Source organism: Seriola lalandi, unplaced genomic scaffold, assembly GCF_002814215.2.
Source record: "Seriola lalandi dorsalis isolate HSWRI2012SDOR001 ecotype SW California unplaced genomic scaffold, Sedor1 jcf7180002054736, whole genome shotgun sequence".
Classification (NCBI taxonomy): Eukaryota; Metazoa; Chordata; class Actinopteri; order Carangiformes; family Carangidae; genus Seriola; species Seriola lalandi.
The window spans coordinates 2,731,852-2,744,002 of record NW_019525289.1 but is presented as its reverse complement, the minus strand read 5'-3'; the positions used below and the strand labels follow the sequence as shown (position 1 = coordinate 2,744,002).

The following is a 12,151-nucleotide window of genomic DNA, read 5'->3' as shown; positions in this document are numbered from 1 at the left end:
ATTTGTTTTAACAGTAACTGCCACAGTGGTTCAGTCAACGCCTGCATATTGACCTCACACACTTTATCTGCAGCGTTCAGTCAGGAGGAAGTGTAGTAGAGGAACTGTGCTTCACCCATTCACAAAATTAACATATACTCAATTACTGTATCACTGATCTGTAACTGATGTCATCAGTACGTTAACCCTCATACACTGGCTTTACATACAGAGTGGAAGCTTAGCACTAGCATGTTGCTGCTAACCTCAGGGACTTTGCTGCCTGGTTATAGTCGGGATGATTATAGTCGAGTGAAGCTCAGACAGTGTTTTCTACCACAGTTGTATATTTAGCTCCCAACAGTTTTCCTGTGCGACCTCATGACAGAGTCAGAAGTGTCTGATCGAAGGTTTCTGAGGCGACACTGAAGCTTTAGAAAAATGACAAACTTACGTCATCGTAGTGAAACGAGGCGCTGCCAGTTTGGTTCGTGTCTCTCCTTCGGAACTGGTCTGAAACACACACACACACGAAAACAGCCAAGTTGATTCACTGTTTAAAATCTTTAAACGTCCCATATTTTACATAAGAAGATATATTTGTGGTTTTAAGAACCAAAAACCAATCAGAAGAGAGGAGGCTCTGAGCCTCCCACTGTCAATGCTGCAGTGGTGGTAATGAACACACGCCCCTCTGTTCATGCGCTCACCAGTCAGGGCGCGGAGTCTCACAGAGCAGCTCACAAAGTCATCGAAGGGGATCCTGCCGTGTATGCTGTAGCGCTTCATGATGCAGTTCATGGCCTGAGGGCTCAGATTGTAACCTGCAACACAACAACATGTTACAGATATGTTACAAAAATGAAAGCCAGCATGATACGGCCCTGAGAGCAATTAACTCCCAGCGTGAAGAATAGCCGGTACGTTTTATTACGGCTCAAACCTTTCACTGTTTTAATTCCTGGTTTTACAGCAATAAGTTTATGAGAATAAAATCTGTTTTAAGAGAAAGTAACAACAGGTTGTCGTGTCCGTTTGCACGTACCCATGGTGGTAATGGCCTGCTGCATCTCGTGGCCCTCCACCGTCCCACTGTGGTCCCGGTCGAAGGAGGCGAAGGTGTTCTTCCAGCCGTTCAGAGCCTGCCACAGGTCCCTGAACTCAGCAAAGCCCATGGAGCCGGACATGTCCCTCTGAGACACCACCGTCAGTCAGGGATCCAACACAGACGACATGGAAGGTTTAACGAGGGGAAAACTATGAGATGAAACCCCTGCAACATCTGGAGGAAACACTGAACCCAGAGGAGTGGAGGCTACTATCATTTAAAACATGCTCTGCAAGTCTGTGCTCCTTACAAACAGAAGGAGAGAAATCTGAACTAAGTCAAATGCCAAAGGAAGATTTAGTCGAAAGAACCCTTGTTAAATGTAATCCAGCAGCAGGTTCGTGTCGGCAGCTGGTGATTGATGAGTGAGTGAGTAATGATTCTGTGACTGACTCAGTTAATCTGTCATTAATCTACGTCTCAGTCTTGTTTGGCTGAAGGGTGAAGGATACGTCCAGCATGCTGATCATCAGTCTGCAGGTGTCCAGGCTGAAGGCTGTGAAAGGAAAACACAGAGTGTGAGCAGCAGGCCGAGACGACGTCCGTCCTAAAGCACGCATATAGATCGTGTCTGTGTGTCTTAGGGAGACAGAGTCAGTTATTGTTCTGTGCAAAAACCCACAAGAATCCCAGAGGTCACAGTGAGAGGTGAAAGAACACAACACACTCTTATTCCATTCAACCCAGAGTGTCTGATTTCATGTCACCACAACGACTCTTTCCCCATGTTTCCTGTCCACCTCAACAGTCACACACACACACACACACACACACACACACACACACACACACACACACACACACACACAAAGCAGAAGTAGTGTGTGTTAACAGTGTCTTGATAAAACAGGTCTGAATGCACCAGATAGAAAACCAGGGAGTCTGTAACATCTGTTCTGGTGTTGTCATGTCGTGTCAGTTCAAAAGATGTGTAATACACTGAGGCTCTGCTTTAGACTGGATTTCAGGTGATGTTACAGGAAAAAAAAAAAGTTTTATTATTAATTTGATTATTTTGTTGGGGAACAAATTCATTTTCAAAGCTGCTGATGTGGATTCCTTGAATATCAATCAATTTGTAATGTCTGTTAAACGTCACTTTATTCTGGAAGGATATAATTGCAACCACAAGGACGCTTTGAATTTCTCCGTGGCTGTACAACATAGACCAGTGAATTTTTTTTTTCTTTTTTTTGCATTTGAAAAGATGTAATTATATTAAAAAATGAAAATATACCTAGTGTTTTAAAATGTTTCAAAAGGAAATGATCTTTAAAAAATGTAAAATGTCATTTCTTTGTTTAGTTTTTTCACATTGTTTGCGATCAAGCAGCAGGTAGAATTAAAAGGAAAGAGAGACAGAAGGTGAATCGACATGTGACCTTCCTGCTTTCAGTCCAATCCTGAATGTTCGATCGTTATGATTAAAATAAAAAGTGCTCTGAGAGCGTATTGTTACGGGGTCGGACGTGGGCCGCCAACATTTTTGAGATTTTTTAAGTGGGCCATGAGCTGGAAAAGGTTGAGAACCACTGACTCAGACGTCTTTGTGTGTTTTCATGCGTTTTGGGGATAATGAGTGTTATAACCTGTAATGTTTTACCTGACAAAGACCTCTCAATGTTTAGAAAAGTGGCTTCATTCATGCACCATTCGATGCTCTCAGTGCACGGTGGGCCACAGTAAACAATAGCATGGGTCTGGTGTTCTTACGCTGGTATGAGCCAGAGATGCCGGACTGTGTGAGGCAGCGCTGCAGCTCGTCCGCTGAGATCTGTCCGTCCTGTCAGAGTCAGACAAACACAGTGTCAGAGCGCAGGCAGATAACAATCAGCTGCTGCTGCACAAAAGCTTCAGAGAGGCATCGACGCCCGGTGTTGACTGGTACTGCTGTTCACAGATTTGGAGCACGCTGTATAAACAGGCTCAATGATACAAAGGTGAACTGTCTCTTGTGTTTTGGGACAGTGAAGCCAGACACTGTGGGGGGGGGGTTACCGCCCAGAGCATTGATGATGTGTAATCTGCCCCCTAAACACTCGATTACCAGCTCGCCCCAAAGTGAAGTGTTTCCTGAGAGTGTGTGCAGGTGAGTTACCTGTCCTGCTACAGCTGAAAAATATCCGTAGAGAGGATCCTGCTGCTGAGAGACGGAGAAGAAACAGGAAAGATTTAGTGTCTCAGTCTGTTGTTGTGCAGCATTTCAGTCATTTTCTCAAATAAACGTCATAAAAGTTACAAAACTCCAACTCAATGATTCATAATCACTGCCAGCTGCCTGCAGGTCTGAGTGTGTCAGCGAGCACAGAAACTGAGCTGATTATCTGGTGTGTGTGTGTGTGTGTGTGTGTGTGTGTGTAATCAGTATACATTGCTTTTGTGTTATTAATTGCACTAGACATCTGGTTCTAAGCTACAAGAGTTTACAAAAGATTCCTCCAGACAAAATAGTCCACAAACTAAACAAATCAAATCAAGTTTCCTTTTAAAACAAGAATCTTCTGTAAACCCACGAGGAAACAAACATCTGCCTGATGAGTGGTCGTAGTTTTTAAGTAAGGCTGCAACATTAATCGAAATATAATCGAAATCACAATATCCAAATCGCAGGAGCTGCAGTTTTTTTTGATGAAGGTAAAATGTGTCACACTGTTAGCACCATGAGCGCTGTGGTGCTACAGAGACGCCCTGGTCTACACATTTTTTCGCATATTGTGCAGCCCTATATTTAAGCCCATCAAATGTTTGTTTCATTCTGTAAGGTAACTTACAGCTATGGCTGTCAAACAAATGTAGTGGAATAATATATATATGAAAGTGCAATTTTGACTTACTTGTCATTACTCCACTACATTTATCTGATAGCTTTAGTTTTTACAGCTAATACCTTTGACCTACAGGGTGCAGGGACAAAATCCAGAGTCCAGAAGTTCAGTTTCAGAGGTTTCTCTGAGGCTGATGAGGCTTCAGGAGTCTCATTGTAATAGTTTTAATTGCAAGAGCAGATTCACTTTAATAATAAAATAAATAAATGAAAGATGAAATAATAAGTGCCATTAAATTTCAATTTAACATTGATTCACTGAGCATTTTATTAGGAACACCTGTGCCCCTGCTTATTAATGCAATTATCCAATCCAGCCAATCGTGCCAGCAGTGCAATGTGTAAAATCCTGCAGGTACAGGTGAGGAGCTGCATCTAATGTTCAAATCATACATGTACTTCATACATGTTTACACTCTGGCCAGCTTACAGTCTATAAATGGATAGATGGATATCTATAAAAGGATATAAATGTAGTAAATGAATTACAATATTTAGTTAATTACAGTATGAACTGCTGAACTACTGTACTGCTAAAGCTGGATTCCCTTCAGTTTTCAACCGGGTCTTGGTACTAAAACATAATTAATGTAAATGGGAGAAAGGAAATGAAGAGCCTTGAAAGTAATCGATAAGAATCATGAAAATCAATTCTAAAACATACGGAACCAGATAAAGAGGCTGAAGCAGGAGCGATGTGGTCATGCCTCTTGGTTCTGGCTGAAAGCCTAGCAGCTGACCTCTGACCAGTCTGGAGTCAATCAATTGAATTTTGGTTAGGACAAGTGAAAAGGCTGCTCCAATAATCAAAGCTTGAAGGGGGAAAAAAAGCACGCAAGTCTTTGAGAGTAAGGAATGATCGTAATAATCTACTACAAAATAGATTAATCTTATCTGCAAAATAAAGGTTCAAATGTTTTGACAAACACAAAATGAATATACATTAATTGAAAATGTGAGTCGTAAAAACATTTTTTAACTATTAAGTATAGCAGTAAGATGAAATCACTTTCATTTCACTCGAGACAAACCGGGCACATTCCTTTAAGCTTGCTTAACGTAAAACACACCCTTGTCTCATTCTGAAAGTATGAAAAACAAAACTGAATTGTAGCCTATATGATATCAAACACTTTGCAGTCAGTAAATGTGTGATCAGCAGTCACTTTGTATTTGCCTTGTTGAGGTTCTGTCGACAATCACACCAATCACTATCGTTTTCACCTTTACTACTGCTAAACACACAAAAGTGAAGCTTTAACTTTTATCCATCTTATCCACAAGCTTTTCTTTACAATAAAGTCTCAAAGAAAAGTGAGTGCTGATCTTTGAATCTCAGTCTTGTTTGTTGCTGTACGCAGCAGTCACTTTTCATTTCTCTCAAATAAAAGACAATCGTTTTCACCCAGAGAAAAAGAAAGGTGCGTTTCCTCTTGCCCGTACTTAATGGTCGCCACACCCTTGTGTCATTTTCAAACTCTACAGACGGCATTTCAGAGCAGCAGTTCTCCAGCAGGTATCCCCGAGCTGTGCGTCTGACAGCAGAGCATCTGACTGACCTCCAAGCATCAAGCCCGAGGAAAACCTGAGGAGAAAAAAGCGACAGTCAAAGATTTTCATTGAAATCCCGACAGACTGCTGGACTGAAGGTATTTATAGTTTTGCATTAACCAGTGATGTACTGATTTCCTGTAAAACTGTCATGTCGTCTTCCTTTGAACATGGCGGGCCAGTGAAGGCTGACGGGTGTATTTTTAAAGCAAAAATAATCTGTTATATTTACAGTGGGTATTTTGAAGCAAGGAGAGACACATTAAAGACACGTGTTTTATTATATCAGTGTTATAATAACTAAACAATGGAATGTGAAACTGAGATTTAAAGAGTTTTGTTTGAATAATCTAATTCAGATTTTGACAAATCAGCGGTAGATTTAGAAACAGGTGATAAAGGCGTCTTGTTATATTTTTCATGAGTAATTTATTTATTTATGAGGAATCAGCCAAACTTTCTTCCACTTGATCTCATGAACATAGTTGCAGTGTGACATAACATGTGGAAGAGAGACTAAATCTTTCTGGAATAGACTATGTATTTTCTTGTTATTGTTTTATGGGAGTTGTGAAAAACATATTTTACACACTGGGGGAGTCAGCTGGGTCACGGAGAGAGACGGCAGTAAGTGTGATCAGTTTCTGCTGCTCATTTGAACATCATGTTATTGACATCATGTCACCGAGTCGGAGCGGGCGCCCTTTCGTTTCACTTTCATTTCCCTTCTTAGACAGAACAATCATTTCATTCAAGACAAGCCAGGCACATTCCTTTAAGCTTGCTTAATAGTGCCTTGAAAAACAAGACTTGCTTTTAATGTGATGTCGTCCTTTTATTGCTTTTACTGTGTTTCAGGGCTGTTTAAAATAGATAATTATATGTCTATGGAGAAGAATCGGTAAATTATTATGTGGGGATCAGGGTCTAAGCCACAGGAAGTCTCTAGTGCCCATGTTCTGTGGGGTCAAAAATACAGGAGTCTTTTTTGGGTACATGCATCCAGCGAGCAACTTTCATTGAAATAAACGGGGCACCATCTCAGAACAGGGCATCCGGCGTGTTTAATGCATATACAGACTCTCCAGGACGATTATCTGGTCAGACCAGATGGTCCAGTTAAAGTACCTGATATGGCAGCGCCCTGTTTCGCTGTTTATTGTATATGAGTGGGATCTATGTTGCTGCTGTTTCAGGATGTTGCTGTGTGCCTGCGTGATACTCTTGGTGGCCTCAGATCTGGGCTTCTGTTTGGATGAAGCCGACCTAGACGCCCAGTGGGAACAGTGGAAGAACATCTATGGCAAAAACTACGTACGTACATACGGTCTGTGGGTAGTGTACCTAAACCATATTTAATAGGCCTTTTGCTTGGCAGACATTTCCATGTGTCAAACCATGAACAGCACAGATTCAATGAGTAACATTAATGAGAATTCAGTTTATCTGCCCTAATATTGCACATGCTGTACATACAGGGAGTCAATGGGTCGTTCGGGTTCTTATAGGTTGGTGGTTTTTCCTCACGTCAGACTGTCTCTGACAATCCCACGCATGGCAGCTATGGCGACCATCTAGACTTAAATCTTTTTACAGGACAGAGAAGAAGTGGTCTACAAAAAAATTAGGGCTGAGCAATTAATCAAAAATAGTATCAAAATCCCAATATATTTTGTTCTTATTTCCGACAGGTAAGAATTAGGAAACATCCAACACACTGCACTTCTTTTGAGGGGAGATTATTTGAATAATTCTAATGGCTATTAAATAATAAATAATTTCACAATAAAAATGTGGAATTAAAACATTTAAAAATTAATCAATGAAAATAAATGAATAATTAAATAAGTCTGTTTAATCGAAGGCTTAAATGTATTTACTTTCTAATCTATATGTATATTAAAATGTCACAAACTGAATCCATTTTAGGATTAAATGTAAAGACTAGCTATATAATTGATTTACTTTAATTTTTCAATGTTTAAAATGTAAAAAAGTTCCCAGAGTCCAAAACCTAATGATAGTCTTGATAAATTAATTGAACTATATATTGATTATCAGAATTCTTGCACTGATTAATCCGCTGACTGACCAATCTCAGAGCTAGCTATCACACTCTAATCTATAATCAATTTTTGCAAGCAAAAAAAGGGACTTGCTCTCGCACGTTAATGTTGATGTGATCACTGGAAAAGTATTTCTGCACTGCTGAGTGTGTTTTGTGGTTGTTTTAATGGGTTACTCTCCTGTTTCCAAGAAGTCACGTCAATCTAACAACAAAAGCCTCGTTATTTTATCAGGATTAAACAGTTGCTTAATTAAATGTTCGATCTTTCCAATGCAACAGAGAAATGAACCTGCGATGATAGTGCCGAGGTCCCTCTGCTTCACCCCTGTGAAGGTAAGCCTACATGTTTCTTGGTTTTAAATGCCAGGTGAATTAATGTAAGTTCATACAGAGAGATTCAGTGACACATTATATATAACGTTTACATGCTAATCTGTTTAATCATATTAGACGGTGGTGCAGGCTGATAGTTTAGACTACTTGTTAAACGAAATTAGTGTTTACTTTTACACAACTTCAATATATAATCACTACAGAGCAGGAATACTTGAGTTGTAGAAAGTAACGAGATCATATATTTGGTTTCTGAAAATATTTACAGAAATGTAGAGACAGCGGGTGCTCAGTAACATCATGACGTCCACAGTATCAAAGTATCTATCAGTATACTGTACTACTGTAAAGGATCCACTCGAAACAAGAGTAATCACAACCGAGAACGCAAATTATTCATTTAAGATCGTGATTTATTAAATCATGTTGTCAGTTTCAGTTGTTTTTTTCTCCATGACACGTCCCGGGTTCTGTACAAAGACCCCACATGGTCATCTTTACCTCTGCATGTTCTACGCCACATATCAGGCCTCTATCTCTGTTGCCTTCGGCTGACTTTAATATCAGTTGGTCGTCTGACTTGTTTTATTTGCGTTTTAATTAAGGTGGTCTTTGCAGACCGAATTTCATTTGGTACTCAACCTTTTCAGTTCGGTCCGACACTGTCCTTCATGTTCTACATGCTGAATCATGGTCGGTGTGACCTCAAGCAATACTCACAATATTTTCTGTTTGGCAATCGGCCTTAATTTCTGTTTGGTTGTTGGTCCTTAACGTTACTTTTGCCATTTTATTTAAGTTCATCTTACTGACCTTAATTTCTGTTTGGTCTATTGACCTTTTATTTCACTTTAGTCCTCTCTGACCTTTTATTTTGTTCCTACATGATTCTCTTTGTCATTTTTCTCACCTTAATTTCTCTAGTTGTTGGACTAGAGAATACAAAGATAATGATATGAAGTAGCGTGGTTTAGGATTTACCTGAACCAGCCATAACTATAAGCCCTGTCAAAGAGGACAGTTTTAAGCCTGATCTTAATGTAGAAAGGGTGTCTGGGACTGGGAGCTGGATCCACAGGAGAGGAGCCTGATAGCTGGGGGCTCTTCCTCCCATCGCACTCTTAGAAACTCCAGGAACCACAGTAGACCTGCATTTAGAGAGCAGAGTGTTCTGTTGAGATAATAGGGAACCATGAGGTCTGTTATATTTAAGTGAATAGGTTATGTGTGGTCTGCCCTTCCATGCCAATAGAATAACCTGGTGCTGGAATATTTTAGGATGATGATGATGTTGAAGAGCACCGGAAGGAGATCTGGAAGGAGAACATGCATACGATTGAAGTCCACAACCGAGAAGCAGAACAGGGCAAACACTCCTATATTCTGGGGATGAACCACCTCGGAGACATGGTCAGTCTGGACACTGAAACAGGTCTTCATACTGCAGTCAAAATATTTTGGATGTCATACTGTAATTTTGTACAACTCACCATGGAATAATTCACAGTTAAACCTAGTGAATGTTTTATTCCTCCATCATTCTGAAGTAGAAGAACAGCAAAAAATATCCTTTCTGTATCTTCTCATTGAGGGGAAAAAGTAAAACACAGGTTCATAATGATATAACATTTTATTGTATAGCAAAGCACTTCAGATAAAAAGAGGGAGAATAAATGAATTACAAATAAATGAGTACCACATGTAAGATTATCTTACTAAAGAACATATGACAGTTCATGAGATTAAAACCAATGAAATTAGGTTCAAATCAAAATGTAAAAATAAAAGATGAATAACATATGTGGAAGAAACGAAGGAGCTGCTGCATTTGATCCTATTTTTTAATATAAGTTGAAAAACAGTCTGCAGGATAATTACATTATTCAATAATCAGGTGATCATGTATCTCCTGTCAATACTATTTACATTTGACCGAATCAGCAGCAGCTTGTAGTCTGTCTTCAAACCCACATAATGATGATTCTTTATTACCTGAATATGTAAACTAGAGACAATGTACTTAAAATCTGTCCTTAACTAAGACACACTATGACTGCAGTGGGCACATGAAGAAAAAGAAGAAGATTTCAGGATGTTTTGGAAAATTCTCTAATCTGAAGAAAGATAAATTACCTTTTTGTTCCATCTCTATATTTATATTCGATTGAGCCAGCCGAGAAGTGAACACAAAACGATGATGTTCTTTTATTTGACTTATTAGCTGTGTTTAAGACTCGGTAGATTTGATGCTAATTCTACCGTTGTGCCCAGTGGTAACTTGCTCTCTTACTGTCAGTTGCTTGGCATCTGCTAAACCTCCAGGAACATGACGTGATATGTAACTCTCTCCATCCAGACCTCAAAGGAAATGTCTGAGAAGATGACGTGCTTCAGGGGGCCAACACATCATGTATGATTTTTACATTTATTTATTTTTTCATCTACGAATCATTTTATGGACATTTTATTTGATTGATTGATTGATTGATTGATGGATTGACTGTGTTGTAACTTAGACAAGAAATGACAAGAGTTTGTGTCATTGTTATCGTTGTATCTTATTATTCCCTGTTTTGATGCATATCACTGAAACGCTCCAGGACACATAACATTTGAGTGTAAGAAGATTACACTGAAGGTTTAAAAAAGGGGGAAGGTTTCTCTGTCCTAACCTTAAATCTCTCTTTTAACACCTGGACATACCTGCAGGATTTATGACATCACAACGAGCTCGACATCAATCACTGTCTGTATGTAGAGAGTCTGTAGTTAATAAAGTTTGTGGTATTTCTTTTTTGGGTAGTTGAAAACTGCAGGTTAATTCAGGTTTTCTAAAATTCCTCCTTCTACCTTCGGCCAATGAACTTATCAATCACCTTAATGTATATATACGTTAAGTCCTGTAATGAGGAAGGGGTATACACCTACCAGCCAAGCCCTTTTTAGGGTGACAAAATTCTAGCAGGATCTGGATTAATTGAGCCACAAAGAAAGATTCTCTGTTGTTCATAAATCACACAGGAGTATCTTACAAAATGAGGCTAGTCTCGGTGTTAATGGCAAACATTAAAAACGGTAATGGTCCTCATTCCACAATCTGCAGACCTGGTAGTATCTGGACAATTTTGTGCAGCCAAATCGCGCCACGACTTTAAGCGCAATCAGTGGGGTGCGTAATGTTCGTAAATAAGGTATGTCTGTGTAGTGACGTGTAGGAAGTTAAAAACACTGGGAAGGTCGTCGCAGTCTGTTTACTGTGGTTGGAAACACTTGAAAGATGCTGATACTGTCAGCTCTTTCTGTTTCAGCTGCCAATCAAAGTCTTTTTACACCATGTTGGATTCTCACATGCTACAGAGTAAATGCAATACTTTCAGATGTTCAGGCAAATTTTGTAGTGACTGATAAAAAGCTTCAACAATTACTCTGCCATATTTGTAATAGAACCATAATTTAAAAAAAAAGAAAACTTATAATAACCGACTCAGTGGACTGACCTAAACATTACTTAAATGCAATAGTATTTCCATGAGTTATGAATTGATAACAAAAACTTGACAAACGTTTTGTGGATATGAAGTTTTATTTATCAATTGTTTCATTATTTTATAAATTCTAAGCAAAAATTATTTGTTACAGGAATCACTCAGTCATTACGAAGGCAAAACCATTGAGTCTCAGTGTAAGACAGAAGCCAAGCTGCAGGAAAGCTCTGAAGACACGGTGAGTGGACACTGAGCTAGGCCTTCACAGTCGAGGCTAGATCTGGTTTTGTGGTGCTTGGAACTGTCTTGGAATCGCTCATCTGAGGGAGTCCTACTTGCAGTGTAATGCCTAAATCTATCTCCTTGTCTCACCTGTCTCTGTAATGTAAAGGTTTACAATAAGAATTGCTCACTGGCGGCGTTACCCAAATCTATCGACTACCGTGAGAAAGGCATGGTGACTCCAGTCAAAGACCAGGTCAGAGGGCAAAGGATAATGATGACCATGATAGTCTAACACGTCTGAGGCCTCACATGTTTGGTAATCCTCCATCACACTGTCTTCACCAAACTACTGTGCTCCACACCTCGCAGGGATCATGTAGCTCCTGTTGGGCATTCAGTGCTGTGGGGGCCCTCGAGGGACAGTTGGCCAAGACGACGGGCCAACTGCTGAACCTCAGTCCTCAGAACCTGCTGGACTGTGACAATCAGAGTGATGGCTGCAAAGGAGGACACATGACCACGGCCTTTGAGTATGTTGAAGAGAATGGAGGCATTAACTCTGAGGAGGACTACCCGTA

At 39.8% G+C, this 12,151-nt stretch overlaps 2 protein-coding genes across 2 annotated transcripts in view; one reads left to right on the top strand and one right to left on the bottom strand.

Moving 5' to 3' along the window:
* The window catches only part of LOC111668431 (sorcin), a 7,279-nt gene extending 1,096 nt beyond the window's left edge, over positions 1-6,183 (bottom strand). Inside the window, exons 1-8 of the mRNA XM_023424490.2 lie at positions 6,148-6,183; positions 5,371-5,496; positions 3,186-3,272; positions 2,801-2,870; positions 1,540-1,583; positions 1,025-1,172; positions 690-803; positions 434-492 (exon numbers count right to left, since the gene is read on the bottom strand). Of these exons, the coding sequence (XP_023280258.2) occupies positions 434-492; positions 690-803; positions 1,025-1,172; positions 1,540-1,583; positions 2,801-2,870; positions 3,186-3,272; positions 5,371-5,496; positions 6,148-6,183 (684 nt within the window). The remainder of the gene's footprint in view (positions 1-433; positions 493-689; positions 804-1,024; positions 1,173-1,539; positions 1,584-2,800; positions 2,871-3,185; positions 3,273-5,370; positions 5,497-6,147) is intronic.
* The window catches only part of LOC111668430 (cathepsin K-like), a 9,348-nt gene continuing 2,605 nt past the window's right edge, over positions 5,409-12,151 (top strand). The window contains exons 1-8 of the mRNA XM_023424489.2: positions 5,409-5,560; positions 6,659-6,776; positions 7,810-7,863; positions 9,142-9,273; positions 10,220-10,273; positions 11,503-11,586; positions 11,740-11,826; positions 11,943-12,148. Coding sequence (XP_023280257.2) covers positions 6,660-6,776; positions 7,810-7,863; positions 9,142-9,273; positions 10,220-10,273; positions 11,503-11,586; positions 11,740-11,826; positions 11,943-12,148 — 734 coding nt within the window. The 5' untranslated portion in view covers positions 5,409-5,560; position 6,659. The remainder of the gene's footprint in view (positions 5,561-6,658; positions 6,777-7,809; positions 7,864-9,141; positions 9,274-10,219; positions 10,274-11,502; positions 11,587-11,739; positions 11,827-11,942; positions 12,149-12,151) is intronic.